The following is a 23,090-nucleotide window of genomic DNA, read 5'->3' as shown; positions in this document are numbered from 1 at the left end:
TACCAGTAGGTTCAGTAGATTGTCAGAAAACAAACAAGACCCAGCATTCATGATATGCACGCTCTTAAGGCTGTGCAATTGGGCAATTAGTTGAAAGGGGTGTGTTCAAAAAAATAGCAGTGTCTACCTTTGACTGTACACACTCAAAACTATTTTGTACAAACATTTTTTTTTTCTGGGATTTAGCAATCCTGTGAATCACTAAACTAATATTTAGTTGTATGACCACAGTTTTTTAAAACTGCTTGACATCTGTGTGGCATGGAGTCAACCAACTTGTGGCACCTCTCAGCTGTTATTCCACTCCATGATTCTTTAACAACATTCCACAATTCATTCACATTTCTTGGTTTTGCTTCAGAAACAGCATTTTTGATATCACCCCACAAGTTCTCAATTGGATTAAGGTCTGGAGATTGGGCTGGCCACTCCATAACATTAATTTTGTTGGTTTGGAACCAAGACTTTGCCCATTTACTAGTGTGTTTTGGGTCATTGTCTTGTTGAAACAACCATTTCAAGGGCATGTCCTCTTCAGCATAGGGCAACATGACCTCTTCAAGTATTTTAACATATGCAAACTGATCCATGATCCCTGGTATGCGATAAATAGGCCCAACACCATAGTAGGAGAAACATGCCCATATCATGATGCTTGCACCTCCATGCTTCACTGTCTTCACTGTGTACTGTGGCTTGAATTCAGAGTTTGGGGGTCGTCTCACAAACTGCCTGTGGCCCTTGGACCCAAAAAGAACAATTTTACTCTCATCAGTCCACAAAATGTTCCTCCATTTCTCTTTAGGCCAGTTGATGTGTTCTGTGGCAAATTGTAACCTCTTCTGCACATGCCTTTTTTTTAACAGAGGGACTTTGCGGGGTATTCTTGAAAATAGATTAGCTTCACACAGACGTCTTCTAACTGTCACAGTACTTACAGGTAACTCCAGACTGTCTTTGATCATCCTGGAGGTGATCATTGGCTGAGCCTTTGCCATTCTGGTTATTCTTCTATCCATTTTGATGGTTGTCTTCCGTTTTCTTCCACGTCTCTCTGGTTTTGCTCTCCATTTTAAGGCATTGGAGATCATTTTAGCTGAACAGCCTATCATTTTTTGCACCTCTTTATAGGTTTTCCCCTCTCTAATCAACTTTTTAATCAAAGTACGCTGTTCTTCTGAACAATGTCTTGAACGACCCATTTTCCTCAGCTTTCAAATGCATGTTCAACAAGTGTTGGCTTCATCCTTAAATAGGGGCCACCTGATTCACACCTGTTTCTCCACAAAATTGATGACCTCAGTGATTGAATGCCACACTGCTATTTTTTTGAACACACCCCTTTCAACTAATTCAACTAATTGCCCAATTGCACAGCCTTAAGAGCGTGCATATCATGAATGCTGGGTCTCATTTGTTTTCTGAGAATCTACTGAACCTACTGGTAACTTGTTTGCCACGTAGCATTAAAAAAATATACGAAAAACCTTGATTATTCTGGTTAGTCACATTGTACTGCTATTATTTTGAACAATACTGTATTACTGTAACGGATTAAACCTTTATATTCATCCGGAAGAAGGAGGCGGGAACCGGCGGACAAACAAAACGAAACTTTAATAATCCAAAATAAACACAAAACAGCGCACCAGCCCCTCACGGATGAATAAAACCAAAACATCACAATAAGGCCCAGGCCTGGTCCTCTCTCGTCCTTCACTATCGTCACTCCAGTTTTATATACTTCCATCTCCTCTCTGGGACTCGAGACCGGCGGTGGGGCGCAGGTGTCGCGGATTTCCCAATCACTCTACCGGCCTCGCTCGTTCCCACATCTCTCGGCCCCGCCCCACTAGTGAAATGAGTTAGCTCATAATTTCACCTAGATTCAGCTGTGACTATAATACACACAAAGCATTTACAAGCAATGGGATTTGACAGTCATTTTAAATCACTAATCATAAGGTAAGATCAGAAATCTCCTGGGGTAAGTTCCACTTCATAAAGTGGACGAGGGAAGTTTATACGGATAAACCCTCAACACATAAGGCAGCTCCATAAATCACAATGCAACAAGTTTGTGACATCACCAGTTTAATTTACTCCCTCATTAATCTAATTTGTAAGAAAAAAAAATGTTAACTAATAAATCAACTCCATTGCAGATTCCAAGTGACCAAGGGCTTAGGACATTTCAATTCAGTCCACTGTAAGTTCTGAAGTGGAATGCTGCCATGGTGTCCTGATATTCCTGGCTTATTAAACTCTGTAAGATCTGATGTCATAAATCACTGCAGTGATCGTAGCCACGCCCACCAGAGCAGAGATGACCAATCGGATCACAGCTTCTGTAGAACCACAACATGCGAGAAAGTCTGTGGGAAGAAAATAGAAGAACACTGAGGCCTGTTTTCACCATAAATATAACTGTAAGAATATTAAAAGTCACATCCAAACTATACTGACAAAAAGGAATAATGATTTTGTTGGAAAACGACCTTTCAGAGTGATTTTTTTTTTTTTACAGCTGATGAAAGATAAAAACTATTCAGTCAATTAAAATCCTTTTGGCTTTAAAGATTTTAGCAGCAAATGAAACAACTGCAGTGTGCTTAGAAACTAACTAAGCTTAACTAAGCTATTTAATTATTGTTATAGTTATTGTTCACTGGTATGGATACTGATATTGTTATTATTTGTTGTTGTGGACACCAATATTGTCAGCATTATAGTTATTGTCCATCTGTGTGGACACTAATACAGTTATCAATACAATTATCATTATGGTTATTATCCGTCTGTGGGGACATAAATACAGTTATCAATACAGTTATCATTATTGTTATTGTCCTTCAGTGTGGACAGTAATACAGTTATCAATACAGTTATCATTATGGTTATTGTCCATCAGTGTTAAAACGAATATTTATTATGGTTTTTGTCCGTCAGTGTGGACACTAATACAGTTCCCTATCTGTCGGTCACTACGAGTTATGCCGAACAACATATGGGGTCTCACTTAGGAGGCCAATCATCTCTGAGTTTAAGAGAAAACGGCAATGAAAATTGGATTTAACATACCTGAGCCACTTTCCATGTCTACGGTTATATATAGTTAGGTATAGGTAAACCTATAGTATAGGTTTTATGCTGAGGAGCCGAGAACGTGTCCCGGCAACAGCGAATGGTTCAAGGTTGTGGCATGGGGACATAACGTCTCCGTTCCCTCTATCAGGGAACGAGGGTGGTGTACGTAACCCAGACATTCCCTATCTGTCAGTCACTACGAGTTATGTCGAATGACATATGATGTCCTATGGAAAACGCCACAACTTGAACACTGTCACAACCCTGTGGCGCTGCAATTGTCGACAAGCAACGGCGTGTCACAAAAGCTACACTTAAGGTCGTAACGTTCCCAAAGTCCCAGTGCAAATTCACTGACCTTGGTACCGAAAGGGAACCAAAAGGGTGAATACATTGCTGCTGGAGAAGGCCATGCTGCTGTTCCGTCGACAAAAACGTTTTTGGAAGGGATTTCGACCTTCAGTAAAAGATTGCATCGAATCATTCCTATTTGTTCATTCAGCTTGACAGAACGATGGGGAAGCGAGCCTTAGGAAAAGGTCACTATGGAGACCACATCCCACCAGTCGGGAGGTGACATGGAGATATTGATATGGACTGAACCAGGGGGCAGTACTACATACTTAATGTGTCTTTGAGGCAGGTCCTACCTTGGAGTAGGGATGGAACATCTGCCAGAAGAGACTGACAGAGTGGGTCTGTCAAGGGATGACAGTTTACTAAGAGGGAAGCCTCACAGTGGAAAAATACACATATGAGATTACCCATTGGGAATCAAGCCATATGGACACCTAGCCCAGTACAGGGGCTGACAGAGACTCCGGGCATGCTAACACCACTACTGGGCCCGGCGACAGACTGCTCCACCAAGTCTGACCGCCGAGGGTGTTCGTCCAGGATATGCCAACTGGGGAACTCTACTGGGAGAAGAAAGGCGCTCGCATCCCCATGTTAGGGGGAATGGCGCAGCAAGCATGACACTGAGCAAGTCCCTCCAAAAGCGATACCCCATATCTCATTATACATAACGTCTCCGTTCCCTCCATCAGGGAACAATGGTTATGTACGTAACTGAGACTTTATCAGTACAGTTACTACTAATAAAGTTGTCAATACAGTTATCATTATGGTTATTGTCCGTCGGTGTGGACACTGATAAAGTTGTTAATACAGTTATTATAGTTATGGTTCATGGGTGTGGATGTTATTACAGTTATCATTAGGGCTCAAGCCTGGAGGGCGAGAGCCCCATTGTTTTCCTTAGGATTATTATTTTTTTTTTTCTTTATTCTTCAAATTTTTTCCAAGGTTTCGGGGGCTTTTGGGTTCCTTAACATGCTCAAAAACTCTTGAAAATTGGCACACACCTTGGAACCTGCGGCCATTAGGGCCGGGCAGAGTCTGATACAGGGGCGTGGCACAGGGGCTCTACAGCGCCCCCTGTAGTACTGAGGGCCATATATCATGCATACTTGCACCTATACATATGAAACTTGGTACATATATATATAACTCATCAAGCCAAACAACTTTCACACTGCATGTCATAAGCTCCGCCCAACAGGAAGTTGGCTATTTAGGGTTTTATGAAAAACACATGCTCTGGAATTTGATATACTCCTCTGAGGAACTCCACCCGTTCACCACAAAACTCGGTGAACACGATCTCAAGACATTGGGGATGCTAAATTGCGAAGAGATTTTTGATATCTCGAACGGTTTGCCCGTGGTGAGGCGTTGAAATTATGGCAAGAAATGAGAAACAGGAAATGATCAAACTTAATTGGTTTGTTCATTGTATGATACCGATCATATATATGTGACTATTAGGAGTCAAAGTTATAGCTCCACCAACTGGCAGCAGGAAGTGAATCATTTTCAAAATACTTTGAATTCAGCATCTTATTTTTACTTGATTTGCTTCAAACTTCATCAGAATAATGACAAAACAAGACCGAAGAAAATCTGTTGTGGGAATCTTTTTACCAAATATTGTTGCCATGGCAACGTGTCAAACTTGAATGTTCTGTTCTGGTGATTTTTAGGCAGATAACAACCTCAGATTTACATGAAACTCGAAACAGATATCAGTATTAAAGATAGCTAGACCATGGCAAAAGCTTTTAAAAGGGCGTGGAAGAGGCATTCTATAGCGTCACCTTTTGTCAAAAGTGGGGGGATTAGTTTTAGCTACAGACACCAAACTTGGTACATAAATTGTACTTATCAAGACGGACAACTTTCTAATTCACAGTCATAAGCTACGACCAACAGGAAGTTGGCTATTTTGACTTGAATATGGATTTTTGAGAATATTATTTTGTGAATTAATGCATACTCCTCACAGGGGAAGTACACTATACACACCAAACTTTGTCTACATGAAGAAAAAACATTGAGGAACTTAAATTGCGAATGAATTTTGGATAGCTTGAACGGTTTTGGCATGGTGATTTTTTGAAATAACAGTAAAAAGTGAAACATTAATCGTCTTGTATTTTTAAATTGCAGCTTCCAAACCTTTAAAAAACATTTTTAATTTAGAAAACCAGTGATTCTGAGGAAATATGCATAGTTTCATGACTTTCATGATTTTAAAACATGCAGTAGTTCAACCTCTGATTAAAAAACCTGCTCTTGATCCGTCAGTTCTTGCTAATTTCAGGCCTATTTCCAAATTGCCTTTCCTTTCAAAAATCTTGGAGAAGATTGTGTACAGTCAACTATTGGCCTTTTTGGAAGAACATAATATTCTAGAGGTTTTCCAGTCCGGTTTTAAGACCTTGCACAGCACCGAAACTGCTCTTTTAAGAGTTTTTAATGATATCTTTTTAGCTACTGACTCTGGTGACTGTGTTATCCTTGTGCTTTTAGATCTAACTGCTGCATTTGACACAGTGGATCATGAAATATTGATTTCACGTTTAAGGCAGTGGGTGGGCAACAGTGGCATAGCACTGGAGTGGTTTAGGTCATACTTAGCGGATCGGACTTTTTGTGTTAGCTTAGGTGACTCTGTATCCTCCTCTAGTCCTCTCTTGTGTGGGGTCCCACAGGGCTCAGTCCTCGGCCCTCTACTTTTCTCTCTGTATTTGCTTCCACTTGGTTCCATACTTAGAAAGTATGGCATTTCATTCCACTGTTATGCAGATGACAGTCAGATTTATGTACCTCTAAAAAAGAAAAATTATAACTCTGTTGGACAACTACTCAATTGTCTCGACGACATAAAGGCCTGGATGGCTCTGAACTTTTTACATTTTAATGATAAAAAAACAGAAGTGATGGTTTTCGGAGGCACCACTGGGACCCCGCCTGTAGATCTGGGCTCCTTAGCACCCTATATTAAACCTATTATCACAAACCTAGGAGTTAAAGTGGACTCTGAGCTTAAATTTGACAGTCGATTGATACAATACAAAATGCAGCAGCACGTCTTTTAACGGGCACACGTAAACATGAGCACATTTCCCCTATTTTAGCTTCATTACACTGGCTGCCTATTCAATTTAGGATCCATTTTAAAATTCTGTTATTTGCTTTTAAATCACTAAATGGTCTTGCTCCGCCATACCTCTCTGAGCTTCTACACTCTTATAAACCCGTCCGCTCTCTCAGATCAGATGATCAGCTGCTCCTGACTGTGCCTAAAACTAAGCGTAAGCTCAGAGGGGACCGTGCCTTTGCTGTGTCTGCCCCTAAACTGTGGAATGATCTGCCTTTGCATGTTAAGCAGGCCTCTTCTTTATCTGTTTTTAAAACCCTTCTTAAAACCCATCTTTTCTCTTTGGCTTTTGACACCTAGTAAGAGGTCGACTTTATTTACTTGTTTCAATTTGTTACTTTGAATGCTTTTATTCTGTGGTTATAAATGGTACATATGTTTATTTTATCTATTTTATTTTTATTTATTTTTCTGTACAGCACTTTGGTCTACTGTGGTTGTTGTAAAGTGCTTAACAAATAAAGTTGGTATGGTATGGTATGGTTTACAGCATTTTATGATTAAAAGAAAATTAAAAAACTGTCAGACATCTGATCTCACTCTGTGTGAGGAATGTATGTGTGCTGACTGTGTGTCTGTGTGTGTGTGTGTGTGTGTGTGTGTGAGTGGGGGAGGGGTGTGAGCTGAGTGGCAGACAGACAGAGAGAGAGAGAGAGAGAGAGAGAGAGAGACTTAAACATCTCTTTAATCACCAGAAAAAAACTGGTGAATATTTTAAATTGTTATTTTTTTGTTGTTGTTGCTAATTGTGCTGTTTTCATTACAGCTTAAGAAATCTCTTAGGCCTTATCCTTTTCAGACAGTTTCAGGGATTAAAAAAAAAAATCTAAAAATACTTGTGCTGCAAATTAGAATTTCAAACTCATTTGATACTGACCTCTGAAACCCTGTGACATGACATTTATTTGAATTTACATAATCTCATGGATGTAACAGTAAACCTGTTCAGCTCAGAGATGAAGACTAAGCTGTGATGCAAGCAGAACTATTTCACAAATGCTTATAGGTTAATGAAATCATAACAAAACACTTTTAAATTATTTAAGGATTTGGTAACACTTTAAAATAATGTCTCAATTGTTAACATTAGTAAATGCATTGGTAACACTTCATAATAGCTGCACTCCTTAGCTAAGCATTAGTAAATAGTCAGTTCATGCTTTATATAGACTTCTCCCAAAATTTATATTTTAGTAAGCATTTTATAAATACAGCTATAATTAAATTGTTCATGGTTTATATGCACATTTATTTTGAGGAGATTAAAGGCTGTAATCTTCCTAAAATTAAAAAAGATAATAATAATAAATAAATAAACACAGAACTATTTAATATTTATTTCAAGAAATATTTATTTCAAGATGCAATAAAAGAAAACTGTACACTTGAATTTATATATATATATATATATATATATATATATATATACAACTGCATAAGTTTATATTTATTTATTTTTTATCAAGTGTACAGCTAATAATAATAATAGTAATAATAATAATAATACTAATAATGCATTTTATTTAGTTTTAGCTACAGACACCAAACTTGGTACATAAATAGTTCTTATCAAGACGGACAACTTTCTAATTCACAGTCATAAGCTACAACCAACAGGAAGTCCGCTATTTTGATTTAAATATGGATTTTTGGGAAAATTATTTTGTGAATTAATGCATACACCAAACTTTGTCTACATGTTGCAAAAACATTGAGGAACTTAAATTGCGAATGGATTTTGGTTAGCTTGAACGGTTTTGTCGTGGTGATTTTTTGAAATGACAGTGAAAAGGGAATCATTAATTGGCTTGTATTTTTAAATTGCAGCTTCCAAACATTTCAAAGCATTTTTTCATACAGAGATCAAATCATTTTGAGGAAATTTGCATAGTTTCATGACTTTACAACACTGTATGGACAACAGAAAATTAAAAAACTGTCAGACTTCTTAACTGACATGATCTCACTCTGGCCACTCTGTCTGTGTGAGGGAAGGTAGGGGGAGAGGGAGAGGGAGGGGGAGTGTGAGGGGGTTGGTGACTGACTGAATTTTTGGTGACTGACAGTGTGTGTGAATTGTAGGGAGGGGAGGGGCTATCTGGCAGAGAGAGAGACAGAGAGAGAGAGAGACCTAATCATCTCTTTAATCATCGGGGGGAAAAATCAGTATTTTAAATGTTTATTGTTTTTGTTGTTGCCAATGGTGGTGTTTTTTTCCCCCTTTAATTGCAGCCTAAGAAATATCTTAGGCCTTATCCTTTTCTGACAGTTTTAGGGATTTAAAAACATCCTAAGAATCCTTATTTGTACTGCAAATAATAATTTCAAACTCATTTGATACTGACCTACGACATCCTGTGACATGACATGACATTTATCTGAACTTAAGAGTTATGCATCTACATCCGTCTGCTTGGACTCTTGTTTGTAGGTGTTCTAAACTTGCTTACTCCTATTATCAATGGCAACGGCATTGGAAAGCCAGTACATTATATATATATATATATATATATATATATATATATATATATATATATATATATATATATATATATATAAATATATTGCATTTGTTTATATTTCATTTTTGTAAATAACTTAATTTATAAATGATAAAAAGATCCTTAAAAAAGTATGAAAATACAATGATTGAACTTTATAGATGTGCTCAAGAACAAAACATTTATAGCTGTATTTATTAAATACTTAATAATGCCTATGAAAGGAGTGCTATTATGCTGTTTCACACTTTCAACTTTAGTTAGTCTGTAATGTTGTTGTTTCAGCATAAAAAAGTTCTGCAAAGATTCAAAGCTCAAAGTCCAATTCAATAGGAGAAATTTTATTTAACAAAAATCACATTTTAGAAAATAACAAAGAACAACTTGTTTGGACTACAACAAATATTTTCCAGAATTTGTGATATCACAAATACGGACGAATGGGATGTAAATTGGTTGAGCTGCACTAGAGAAGGCAACGAGTGTGATATATACGTAGTTGACAATGAAGACTGGAAAAGAAAAAAACTCCTTATATTCAGGTGTGAAGAATTATTAGGCATTTTTCCATTACTGATAAAATGAGCCAAAAAATGAGCTGAAAATCCAAAATTATTAGATCCCCATGAGAAATATTCAAAATAAGTACAGTACAGTAATTGCAGAGTTAAGACATGACCACTGGACAGCAAAATGCTTACTGGGTCACAGGGGTCAGAAAAAAAACAAGTGGAGAAGAACAGAAACACATTAACTGGAAAATAATTAATAATTAAAGTGAAGAATTAGATGTAAAACTATCAGGGAGCATTTAGTCTACAGTACCACAATTTTTCAGAGCTGCAACTTTCCTGGAGTCTCCAGAATTACAAGGTGTCAGGTTCTGAGAGACTTAAAAGATCCCAAAAATGACTTAATTAGAATAGCATGAAGTATTGTGAAATACTATATATTGAGACTTTATATATAGGCTTTATGAACAGATGGGTTCTGAGTGACTCTTTTACGACACTTTGAGGAATATATCTTCCAGAATCTGGCATTAGATTTAGGAGCTTATTTTTTATTCCATCTCCTATCCTGAAAGGTCTGTCTTGCAGAATTGACTAAAAATTAATCTTCACATTAATTCTTAATTCTTTTGCAATTCTTTTTGTCATTTCTTCACTGTTTTTTTTTTCTTCTGCCCCCGTGACCCAGTCACCATTTTTTGTCCAATGGTCAAGTCTTAACCTAATTATTGTTAATTATCTTAAAATAATTATTGTTCATGTTAACATAGTTAATGTTTATGAATGAAATATTATTGTAAAGTGTTATTAAAGTTATATATATGGTTCTGTGAATGTGATTTCAAAGTCTAGATGATTCGGATTAACCCTTTAACTGCCGTATCCCTTAAAATCTGACTGCCAGAAGGCTATTGTGAATGCATGTGCCCGCTGAGCACAATTTACCTGGTGGCGTTGCACTGATGGCTTGAGCCCGCCATCGCTGCTTGCAGCTATATTTGTAATTATTGTCTATCAGTGAGGACATTAATACAGTCATCAATTCAGTTATTGTTTATGTCAGTTGTCGGTGATCGATTAATTGTTGTTAAGAGATGCAATCGATTAAAGCTATTGATAGTCGGTTAACATATTTAATGTTGGGCTGAGTGCGTCTAATGCTCAAAACGTGCAAACGGTTGTGATTGAAGTTGACCATATATAAATGCATCATCATATGTTCATATTGTACAAATTACGCTTTAAATGTGATTTAAACTTAAAAAGTACTTTAAAATAGAAACAACACAAAGTTCTTAAACATGGAAACAATATAAATGTAGCAAATACAGTACAGAACAAAAGTTTGGAAACATTACTATTTTTTTATGTTTTTGAAAGATGTTTCTTGTGCTCATCAAGCCTGCATTTATTTGATCAAAAATACAGAAAAAATTTAATATTGTGATATTATTACAATTTAAAATAATTGTTTTTACATTTATTATACTTTAAATTATCATTTATTTCTGTGATGCAAAGCTTAATTTTTAGGGTCATTATCACATAATCCTTTAGAAATTTCTAATTTGATGATTCATTATCAAAGTCGGAAACAGTTCTGCTGCTTAATATTTTTTTCAGAACATGTGATACTTTTTTAGGATACTTCGATTAATAAAAAGTAAAAAAAAAAAAAAAAAGAAGCTTTGTTTTTAAAATATAAATATTTTGTAATAACAAAATACACTTCTGATCAGTAATTTGTGGTCAGTATTTTTTTTCTTTCTTTCTTTTAAATAAAATCAATACTTTTATTCAGCAAGGATGTTTTAAATTGATAAAAAGTGATAATAAAGAAAATATATTATTAGAATATATATTATTAGAATTTTATTGAATAAATGCAGTTCTTTTTAACCTTTTCTTCTTCCTTCTTTCTTTAATGATGCTGAAAATTCAGCGTTGCATCACAGGAATAAATTATGTTTTTAGAGTATATTCAAATAGAAAACTATTATTTTAAGTTGTAATAATATTTCACAATATTACTGTTTTTTCTGTATTTTTGATCAAATAAATACAGGCTTAATGAGCAGAAGAAACTTCTTTCAAAAACATTAAAAATAGTAATGTTTCCAAACTTTTGGTCTGTACTGTATGTAATTTCACCAGATAATTATTTAATATTGAGCAGGATAAAGTGACAGGACATTCCTACAACTTGTTAATTCGTTCCAACAACTTATTAATTTGTATCAACTGTTCATGTTTCATTTAAGTGAATTGAGGGAATAAATTAATAATTCTAACAAATTCTTAATTCATGAAAAAATGGGATGCTTATAAAAGCATAAGTAATAGGCCTAAAATAAAATAAAAATGTTTTCCTCCTCCTATTTGTTTGCTTTATTTTATAAATCTTCTGTTTTTATTGATAGTGTGCACAAATAAAAGTAAAAACTCTTGCGGATTACATCTTACTCATCATTACATCTTACATCTTACTTAAATATCTTTAATTTTTATGTCTCAGCTGTTCAATATTCTAGCAATTAAAACTTAAATCAAAGTCTGTTTATTATCAAAATAAAATACAGTCAAACAAACATATTAAAGGTTACACTTCTCAGTTTAAATAGACCGTAGTATTACGATCATCTCTGCTGTTATGCCAAGGACATTTTTGGTCATGTGAAGAGTATGATCTTTTCTGTCTATATGCGAATGTGTGTAAAGGTCAAGCCTAGTAGTTAAAATTATAAATAATAGTTTAACATGCAAATGCATTGTCAGTATGGAAACATTTGGATTTGTGGCAAATGAGACAAGAGCAATAACCTCCAAAATATATCCAGCCAAACCTGTGCTCGCTCCATCCTTGTAGGCCACCACGATCTAGTTTGTGTGATTAATTTAATTTGAGTGAGAAACGCATTTTGGGGAGGGGGTTTGGCGTGGTTCAGTGGGTTTTGCACATCCTGTCATACCAGTGACCACTACGATAGATGCATTTTGCAGCATTAGGGTTCAAGATTAATCGATTAATTGATCATGGAAATGATCGAAAATTTACATCCCTAGTGTGGACACTAATACAATTATTGTTATAGTTATTTTCCATCAGTGTGAATAATACAGTTGTTATAGTTACTGTTTGTTGATGTGGACGCTTATTTAATTAGTGTTTTAGTTACTGTCCATTGGTGTAGACACTTATACATATTTCATTATAGAAATCATCCTTTGGCACTGCTGTTAATGTAGTTATTTTTATAGTTTTTGCCCTTTTGCATTGACACTAATACAGTTATCGTTTTAGTTATTCTTAGTTGTGGATGCTAATAGATTTGGGTGTAAGATTATTGATACCATTTTGACTGGATCAGATAAAAGATCACAGCAATGCCATTCACTGGACCAGAAAGAAGATCGAAGCAAGGAACTTTTACGAGAATCAACACCTAGATTATGTCTCGCAAGCTTAGACCAACGCACCCAACTGAGAGATAAACAAACGGCCCACACTAAATGCATAACCCTCCACCTTCACTCCCTTTACCCCCCCCTCCCCTAATTTACTATCCAAACACAGGACACTAAAGAAGTCACTGAATTACCTTTCTTAATCAGTTTATAACAATGCAACAATTCGTGTGTCATGTTGTTTTAAAAAAGGTCTCTGTGTGTCTGGTAAAGAGGTCTCATTCTCTTAACAATAGAACAGGTAACCATAAATCATAAACCATAAATATTCAGTGTTTGGAATAACAGCGTTTAAAAGAACGGCGTTAGGTAACGACGTTATTTTTTCAGTAACGGGGTAATCTAACTGATTACTTTTCCCGTCGTTACAACGCCATTAACGTTACTGAACGTTAAATGCGGTGCGTTACTATGCCTTGATTTAATAAACTATGCAATCCGAGCGCACCCCTGGCTCACACAGCGAGTGAGCAGGTGGGTTAATAACAAGATAAGCGATTATGATTGGCTAAGGCAGAGTCATGTGTTTCATGGTAGCCAATCAGAGCCAGTGTTTTTACACACATGCCGGCACATGCACCAGCGGCGCCAAACACACACACACACGCATCAGCTACACAGAGATTCGCAGGGGCAGCAGAAATGGCGAGTCAAGGGCAATCAGATGAAAAGTTGCTATTTTCAAGGTGGAGATATAAGCACTACTTCAAATTCATTGTGGTCAAAGGCAAGAACGTGCATGTAATGTGAACATGAAATGTGTGACACGCATCTATAAAGCTAGTGGCCAAAAACACTTTTTTTTTTACAAAGATAATACTTGAAGTGCAGGATAAAACTCTTGCTGTCTGTTGACGTGCAATAAATATCGAAAGTTATGTACGAACACCTGTCTATTATACTCATTTCAACTGACTCGTTAAAACTGGTCAAAAAATACAAATTCTTTGACATATAGCAACTTTTTTTTTTTTTACTTTCTCTGGTAATGAGTTACTTATATTATAGAGTAATTCAGTTAATAACTCTTAGTTAGTTACTTTTTGGAACAAGTAGTGAGTAACTATAACTAATTACTTTTTTAAAGTAACGTTCCCAACAGTGTAAATATTGTAAACAGACTACTCCCAGGTTTTTCACACAAATTACCCCCTGTATGTAAATACAGCCTCCCCTAGAAACCACAGTATTTTTGATTATCTGATTATCAGATAACATTTATACATTCTTTCACTTTGATATTATTGAATGTTTTTATGATTGATTAGTGTTTTTTATATTGTTTGAATTGAATTATTACTTTGATTACCAGATTAATAAATTGTTATTGTTGAATTTATTCTGGTTGTTATGAAATTATTAGTTCTAGTAGATTAAACCGTATCCTTGTTACCGCATTTCTGCATCAGGTTAGTAACAGACATTTAGTTGAAATGGAGCATAGGGCACACCAATTATATTTTTAGAGCTCTGGCTAACTTTTGGCATTAGTTCAAGTGTACTTAAGACTGTAAGGGCTAAAAGGGAATTTCCGTTTAGGTCAACTGGATGTTGTTCGACCAACCTAAATAGGGTGAGCTTAACCTCTGTTTATTGTAATATTATTCTAGTCAAGTATACATGTGAAATCATGGCATGGCCATACCAAAACTACTATTAGGGAAAGCAATATTGGTCGGCTTATGTCTATAGCAGTGGTCGTGACCTCTGACTAATAATAATACTACTTTATTCAAGTGTGTACGAATCTAAGGGGACTAAACAAAAATACTATTAGAATGAGCAAGCATAGGTGCGGCCATCTAAAGTATTAGCTAGTAATTACCTACGGTATGTCTAATAATCAAAGCTGGTGATTATGTAATCGTCGGATACGCTAACGGCCGATGCGATACCCCTGAAAGACTTGAGCATCCAAATAAAAAATAAAAAAATAAACAGATAAATCAAAATCTTTCAAACATTTATCTAAATGTAAATACATTCGTGAATATCACTAAAGGCCTTATTCATTTTTTGGAGTCAGATGAACTGAAATACCTATAAGGAAATGTATTTATTTTAATGAGGTTGTGATGAATAACAGGAAAGACAGCAACGCGCAAGGATCCTTCTGCCGGATCATTGGCTACCGTCATTGGACCAGTGGGTGGACCTTACAGTTGGTAAAGTAAGACCATTTCTGGTTTTGTTTCCAGTTCCAGTTTTGCTAAACGATTCCTGGTTTCTATACCATTTAAATTAACTTTTTTTTTTTCACTATTTTACCTTCATTGCATGTAGTGTTGCTGTAAGGCTGACTGGGTGACCAAATAGTCCCTTAAAGAGGCAGGGTGGCATTTCTGTTATTTGGTTTGTGACATACTTTACAGAAACACCGGAGCAAGGCTGCTTACAGCGCTTCGTCATGAGTTCCTCATGTTCTTAAAAAAAAAAAACGGTTCTGGTGCCCAACCCTAGACGCTAATATAATTATAGTTATTGTCTGTTGTTGTGGATGCTAATATAGTTATCGTTATAATTACTGGCATCTGTTGTGGATGCCAATATAGTTATAATTATTGTCTACTTGAGAGGACATTAATATAAATAGAAAGTCCACTAACGTAACATTTGTCGTACCTGAACATGAGTGACAGAGCTTGCTAATGTCCAAATGTTGAGTCTGGTTGATGATGGGATTGTTGATCACACAGCTGTAACTGTTTTTATCCTGATATTCCACCTCCAGAGGTAGAGAGAGACTGATGCTGAGATCAGACACACTGATGCTGGACAATAAACTGTTTCCTTTGTACCAGGAGAGAGTCACATGACTCACATTCACCACTGAACACAACAGTGAACAGTTTGGAGATGATGAAGAAGAACATTGCGAGGGGTCTCTGCTGATTACAGGAACTGGCAGGTAAGCAACATTTTTTCCCGAAGTATCTGTATAAACAGACATTTCAGATTTATTCAAAACTGTTAAACTAAACTAAAATACAAAATTAATCTGTAACCCACCAATGACAGTAACATTGAATCTCTTGTATGATGTTTTTCCAAGGTTGATGACTGTTAGATCATAAAGTCCACAGTTTTCAGTTCTGATGTTTCTGATGGTCAGAGAACCAGTCTTTTCTTCAAGTATGAAATGTTCTTTACTATCAAACATATAGACGACCTGCTTATGGATTTCAGCAATTAGATTGTCTTTTGATCCAAATGTCCACAGTATCAGGTCATCTCTCTGTACTTCAGTAACATCGGTGTGTAAAGTGAGAGAATCTCCCCTCATCACTGATATGGATTGGATTTCATCAGTATCGGCAGCACCAAACACACCTGAAAATCATTTTGAGCACATTCTCAAGTACATATGATAAAGATTATGCACTTTTAACACTTAACAATACACTGTAATAAAATGTGTGAAGAACCGTTCACACCAAGAACGATAAGTGTTCACACCTATGCACTTTCCACCGCTTTAAATGATTGAGCTCTTAAGCAGGTTGGATTCTGACAGCTCTCATTGTTTGTAAAAAAATGTATCAGCTGAAAAAAAAAGGTCTGAAAGTAATTCAAAAAGTTTAAGCATTAACTGCTATTCTTTTAAATTTAGAATGATTTTAGGTTTTAAAGGTTAAACGCCCTTGGTGTGAACAGGCCTTAAAACTAATTGTTAACTGTTTCATTTAATACAAAAGCATCTGATAAGACATCCAATTAACTATATTTTTTCAGTGACTCACCTGAAAAGATGAAGAAGATAAGCGTAAACAGAACGAAGAAAATCATCCTGACCGTTTTGCAGCCTGTTTATCTCAAGAAGTGCCTTTGCGGATGTAAGTAAGTACACCTCACCCACACACTGTGCTTCAAACATACAGCGTACCAAGAAGATTAAACCACAGGCATAAGTTTATAGGTCCCCGGTTTACTGACCTCATTAACAATTCAGACTTAGCATTTTAGCGCATTTGTATCTATTCAGGGGTGCGTTTCCTAAAGCATTGTAAGCTAACTATGGTTGTTAGTTCCAACTCTATTGATAACGAAAGAACTTGCGACCATAGTTGCTTTTGGAAAATGCACCCCTGGCCAGTGTAAACTGCAGAAGGTTTTCTGCAGTTTACACTGGCCAGGGGTGCATTTTGGCTACAACACCACCACTAATCCAGCAAGATTAATCCAGAGAGACAATGATGGAAGAAACAATAACTTGTTAAAGTTTGGTTTCCTAATCACTAATGCATGAGCTCATGAGCACTCTTTAAACAATTAGAAATCTCTTTAAACGATTCAGTAAATGTTCAGATTCAAAGGAGTCATTTGTTCGTGAATCAAACAAAATGACTCAGCAGGACATAAAAAGCAGCGAGATTTAATTTAAACGAGCATGACATTCTAACCTGTAAAATCTAGAACTTACCTCGTTGGATGAGTGATTTTTTTTTTCTTTTTTTTTTCTCTACATTTTACTTACATCACCACGGACAGCGAGGGATATATGTAGAGCATAGTTACGCCTTTATTGGTCCCAAGCGTGCCTCTGTGATGGTGTCCACCTCCAGTCTGCAGGCGGCGAGTGCAAAAGCAGCGATAAACTCCATCAGGAACGTCCAGCGTGCGATAAACACCCGCACAACCACACTCAAACCAACTATGGCTTTTGTTGCTCAATAATCTTTGTACAACTATATTCAGTATATGCATTTTAAATGCACACTACTTAGTGTATGTATTTTTAATCTGCATTTCTTTCTTATAATAAATTATTAATATATGCGTGTGAAATGAATGGTTTTAAATGTAATTTAGGTATTTTAACTTGGGCCTAAATCTACAATGTTTAAAGTGATTGTTCGCTTTGGCTCCCTCTGTTGGGCGAGGTTGAATCTCATTGTTCATACTGATCTATTGTTTCTGTCATTTTTGTACAAGCTTGTCTTTTGTGATTGTAATAGGTGTTAATACAAACATAGCAAGAACAGAACAGATATTCAAAAATCTGAAGATCTGAAATGCAATGCAAACCAGTTTGGTGGGACAGATGCGCCCCAGCAGGAACATGAGGAGGTCTTGCACACATGGACTTCAGGCCTCGTTGGCGCAGTAGGCAGCGCGTCAGTCTCATAATCTGAAGGTCGTGAGTTCGAGCCTCACACGGGGCAAAATCTTTTGGTTTTTGCTGGAGATTTTCAAATCATTGATGCTGTTAAATCTGTGGAAGGATAGTTTACACACTTTTTACTCTTTGCAGTAAGTATTGTTTTATATAGTCTTTTAGAAGTGCTGCCACCTGGTGGGTGTTTTGCAAATGTCATCATCATTAACTGCAACCATTAAAAATATTTTACTTAAAATAAGTGTTAACTGAAATTATATTATACTTAAAATCACTGAATGCATAAAGACGTGCTGCATGGGGTATGAAATCTCGGTGCTCTCTGGTTGTATGGGATAGTATATATTTAAGGACAAGAACTCCAAGCCACTCGAATTGTATAGTGAAAAGTTAAAAAGCCTTTATTGCATCACTGGCTTTATACGTTAAAACTCTTTTGGTGAGAGGATATATTATATTTATTTTATTTTAGCTAGCAGATTTTTTTCATAGCTAAAAATAAAATAATATATATAACTTTACATATCTTAAAAGGGCAAAAACAAATAATATTGACAAAAAAAACTTGTGAAATTGAAAAGAAAATGGAACATAAAATAGTTTAAAACATCAATTTAAACTATAACTTTGAGTAGACCCAGGGAAAATAAAAAAAAATTACAAAAACAAAAATGTATAAAAGTAAATTATTAAACTTTTATCTAAAATTGAAATCAAACTAAATCTAATTTAAAATATTTAAATTATAAAATTTCTTTGTGAAATATTTAATATTTGAAACATATTTAATTTATTTAAAACATTAAAATAAAATCCAACCCAAAAAAATCTTTAGGTATAGCATTATACCAGTTGGGGGGGTGAATATATTATAATAATTACTGACAAGTTAGTTACACTTGTGTCATTTGTAAACAATCGATGACAACATGCGACACTGTTAACTAACTATAAACAGCACTTCGACATCAATTATTAATCTTGTTCATTTCAAGATTTACTAATATATTTTTAAATACCCAAGTTCTATTTTAACATTAGCAAATGAAACATGAACAAAAATAAAATAATTGTTTTTGTTTTTCAAGATTAACAAAGACTCCATTAAACTTTTTATTTGAACAAAAATAGAGACCTGTTTGTCAACTACATTTTTAAACACTCTACTAATGAGATGTTTTGTCTTATTTTAAGATAAAACAAGTATGTTATTCACAGGCGATCTTTATATCTTACATCAGGAGTCTATAAATGAGTTTTCCTGTGAACACAAAGGGAGAAAAAAAGCATTTTCTCCCCGTCGGGGAATCGAACCCCGGTCTCCCGCGTGACAGGCGGGGATACTTACCACTATACTAACGAGGAGTGAGGGCACACACATTGTTGTATCTATTTCCTGCTACGCCCGACTCACTGTGTGTCGTTTGATCTTAAAAACAAGAGGAACTACAAAACAGGTTTTGTAGCATTGCAGTAACAACAAATCACTGTTTAACTCATATCTTACCCTCATCTTGTATTGCGGTGATTATATCATGGTCTCCAGATGAGTTTATGTTGTATCGCTCAATTACACACAGGGTCTAAAATCAACACCCAAACAGAGCAGTTAGCACAATACTGAACTGAAATATGCTTTGTTGACCGTCAAACTCATTTAAGATCTGTAAATGTAAAGAGACCTTAATAGAAACACCTTACAGTGACGTGTGTTTGGTGAATGAACGAACATTGATGGTGATTCTATCTTAAAGGGATCCCCGAGTATTAAGACTTGTTTAGCTTAAAACATAAATGATGTCCTTACTAAAAATATGTAGTGGAAAACCCATTAAAGATTTGTTTATGTTTAAAAAGTCATAGATTTATACATATTTTGGACTATGGGGGCGCCATTATTCTGATGACGTCAAATGGTTGCACTCCGTGAGCTGCTGCTGAATGTTTGTGGTCTATCACATTTTGTAAATCTTTTAAGCTGTAAAAAATCTTTTGTCGTGTACCCAGCTTTATGTTGCTTCTCTTGTAGCCCTCCAACTGAAAATTACAACCCAAAGCCACACAATGTGGTATCATATCAGTACTTTATGAGTTCTGTCGCGGTCAAAAGTGCCAGAAGCTCACTGAGTGCAACCATTTAACATTATCAACGGAGAATGTACTGAGCACATAAAATAATGCCCCCCCCCCTCATAGTGTAAAAAACGAATGAGATTTTTTAAAAATAACTTACATCTTTCGTGGGTTTTCTATTACACATTTTAATACGAGACATCATTTACGTTATATTAAGCTAAACATGTTTTGATACCCGGGGATCCCTTTAAAAAGTTAGGTTTGCTTCCTGTTGGTAGATCACTTCATAACAAAAGTATTGGTGCTTCAGTGTGTAAAATATGTTGAAAAGAAGTTGTTGCATTGGCCGGGAATCGAACCCGGGCCTCCCGCGTGGCAGGCGAGAATTCTACCACTGAACCACCAATGCTCACATGACTGCATTTCCCGCTCAGGAATTTTTGTGATGTCACAACCATCAGTATCCTCTTTAAAACATTGAAAATAGACTAATAAACTAAATAGTCATCCATTCAAAAGGCGGACTAACCCTAAAAATACTCACTTTTAACAGACACCTCGACGTCACAACGAGCCGCTTCCTCTTTGAACAGAGAAAGAAAAACATGAACAAAGGTGAACATCAAACATATAAAGCACAACTGAAACAGCATTAAATATCTACTGACTTAAACTCTGTAGTCCCAGAACTACAAACAGCTATTAAAACTGTAAAAGTGAACTTATATTTGGAGAAAAATAAAAAAAACATTTTTGGACTGAGGGTTTAATATTTAATCAACCACTAGGTGGCGCACCATGTCTAACATTTAACATTATATGCCACACTTCTAATGATTATCATACTACCAATTACATTTGGTTTCAAATTATATATATATATATATACTTCATATGAGTAGTTTTCACACACCAGGGTTCCCACTCTTTCATGAACCCCAGATTCATGGACTGTTAAGGACTTTTTTTTCATAAAAAGATATAATATCTTAAGCATGAGCACTGAGAGAGTTGTGAGTGCACAGGACACAGGTTGAGCGAGAGGAGACAAGTTTCAATGAAAAGCGTGTATCTCTGAGCCTTATACAGTCTATGATCTGAGCACGCGCATCTGGTTTTGTTAACAGAGCAAAGAAAATCTGTGCGAACGGATAGATTTGCGCTCGCGCATTATTGTAATGTGCTTTTGCAGTACAATAATGCGCTCTAGTTGCTGTTTCTGAACCGCGCACACATAACTTAATGTATACGAACTGCAGACAGAGAACGTGTGAACCTTGGGCAATAAATATATTGAGCAAAACATATAACAACTGAGGCACCGCTACAGTGAGCTCTATGACCAATGCATGGCAAAAAATAAAAATCCTTGGACATGGGTTTTATTTTTGTATTATTATTATAATTTTTTGCCATATGTCTAGATATTTTGTTTGACATCTTTACATAAAAATTTATTAAAAAAGGGTCCCTTCTAATACGATGTCACACGTGACTCAAGTGATTTACAGGGGAGTTTTTTTTTTCCTTTGAAATGATTTATACAGATGGGGCACAGAAGAACACAAAAGTGGACTGTAAGTTCCTTTTTTGATGTTTAATGGTGGGATGAGTGTAAATAAATTCACACATTAATGTGGAGGTTAGTTCGCCATTAATTATAATATATTTATAATTATATTGTATAACCACAATCCTGTGCAAATTCAAGTCCTGTTCTGTTTTCTCTGCTCATAACCCATCTGTGAATTATATCGTAAAAAGTTAGGTTTGCTTCCTGTTTGTAGTATTGATGATTCAGTGTGTAAAATATGTTGAAAAGAAGTTGTTGCATTGGCCGGGAATCGAACCCGGGCCTCCCGCGTGGCAGGCGAGAATTCTACCACTGAACCACCAATGCTCACATGACTGCATTTCCCGCTCAGGAATTTTTGTGATGTCACAACCATCAGTATCCTCTTAAATGCATTGAAAATAGACTACTTTATAATAAAAGTATTGGTGCTTCAGTGTGTAAAATCTGTTGAAAAGAAGTTGTTGCATTGGCCGGGAATCGAACCCGGGCCTCCCGCGTGGCAGGCGAGAATTCTACCACTGAACCACCAATGCTCACATGACTGCGTTTCCCGCTCAGGAATTTTTGTGATGTCACAACCATCAGTATCCTCTTTAAAACATTGAAAATAGACTAATAAACTAAATAGTCATCCATTCAAAAGGCGTACTAACCCTAAAAATACTCACTTTTAACAGACCCCTGGACGTCCCAACGAGCCACTTCCTCTTTGAACAAAGAAAGAAAAACATGAACAAATAAGTGAACATCAAACATATAAAGCACAACTGAAACAGCATTAAATATCTACTGACTTAAACTCTGGACTCCCAGAACTACAAACAGCTATTAAAACTGTAAAAGTGAACTTATATTTGGAGAAAAATAAAAAAATCATTTTTGGACTGAGGTTTTAATATTTAATCAACCACTAGGTGGCGCACCACGTCTAACATTTAACATATTCCACACTTCTAATGATTATCATACTACCAATTATATTTGGTTTCAATTGTATATATTTGGTTTTGCATAATAGAACCTTTTCAAAAATATTCATAAGTTTTGTTCCTAATGACTTTGTTCCAATCAGAATTATATTCAAAATGGTCCTTGCTCTTCCAAGTCTTCATTGGGGGTAAGGGGGTGTTTCGTTGTCAACAGTTTAGAAGACATCAAATAAAGAACATTACACATCTAAACTAATCCACGTTCAGCTAAGTAACACATATTCAAAAATCAAATAAAACAAACCAATATAACATTTTATTCA

General features: G+C 35.8%; 1 protein-coding gene and 5 non-coding genes across 6 annotated transcripts; 1 reads left to right on the top strand and 5 right to left on the bottom strand.

Moving 5' to 3' along the window:
* Positions 1-1,899: 1,899 nt before the first annotated feature.
* Positions 1,900-16,946, bottom strand: LOC113075417 (uncharacterized). The gene is made up of 4 exons (XM_026248137.1): positions 16,811-16,946; positions 16,080-16,400; positions 15,693-16,004; positions 1,900-2,375 (listed from the first exon to the last, which is right to left on the bottom strand). Exons 1-4 carry the CDS (start codon positions 16,854-16,856, stop codon positions 2,260-2,262), a joined length of 795 nt encoding a protein of 264 aa, XP_026103922.1. The 5' UTR covers positions 16,857-16,946; the 3' UTR covers positions 1,900-2,259.
* Positions 16,947-18,159: 1,213 nt separating this feature from the next.
* trnam-cau (transfer RNA methionine (anticodon CAU)) lies at positions 18,160-18,232 on the top strand. The gene has a single exon. It is a non-coding gene; the product is annotated as a tRNA-Met (tRNA).
* Positions 18,233-19,479: 1,247 nt separating this feature from the next.
* On the bottom strand, positions 19,480-19,551 carry trnad-guc (transfer RNA aspartic acid (anticodon GUC)). The gene has a single exon. It is a non-coding gene; the product is annotated as a tRNA-Asp (tRNA).
* A 1,049-nt stretch (positions 19,552-20,600) lies between these two features.
* Positions 20,601-20,671, bottom strand: trnag-gcc (transfer RNA glycine (anticodon GCC)). The gene has a single exon. It is a non-coding gene; the product is annotated as a tRNA-Gly (tRNA).
* A 1,420-nt stretch (positions 20,672-22,091) lies between these two features.
* trnag-gcc (transfer RNA glycine (anticodon GCC)) lies at positions 22,092-22,162 on the bottom strand. Its single transcript has one exon. It is a non-coding gene; the product is annotated as a tRNA-Gly (tRNA).
* Positions 22,163-22,300: 138 nt separating this feature from the next.
* trnag-gcc (transfer RNA glycine (anticodon GCC)) lies at positions 22,301-22,371 on the bottom strand. The gene has a single exon. It is a non-coding gene; the product is annotated as a tRNA-Gly (tRNA).
* Between the last annotated feature and the right edge of the window lie 719 nt (positions 22,372-23,090).

This window comes from Carassius auratus, unplaced genomic scaffold (assembly GCF_003368295.1).
Source record: "Carassius auratus strain Wakin unplaced genomic scaffold, ASM336829v1 scaf_tig00017056, whole genome shotgun sequence".
NCBI classification, from domain to species: Eukaryota; Metazoa; Chordata; class Actinopteri; order Cypriniformes; family Cyprinidae; genus Carassius; species Carassius auratus.
Note: the sequence above shows the minus strand (reverse complement) of the source record. Positions and strands in the feature narration are given on the sequence as shown.

What these genes read in the sequence shown, in the direction of transcription:
- LOC113075417 (XM_026248137.1), bottom strand. Translation starts at nt 16,856, where the DNA reads ATGATTTTCTTCGTTCTGTTTACGCTTATCTTCTTCATCTTTTCAG. An exon ending in TATCTTCTTCATCTTTTCAG is followed by an intron (nt 16,401 to 16,810) that starts GTGAGTCACTGA and finishes AATGATTTTCAG; the next exon opens with GTGTGTTTGGTGCTGCCGAT. An exon ending in ATTCAATGTTACTGTCATTG is followed by an intron (nt 16,005 to 16,079) that starts GTGGGTTACAGA and finishes CTGTTTATACAG; the next exon opens with ATACTTCGGGAAAAAATGTT.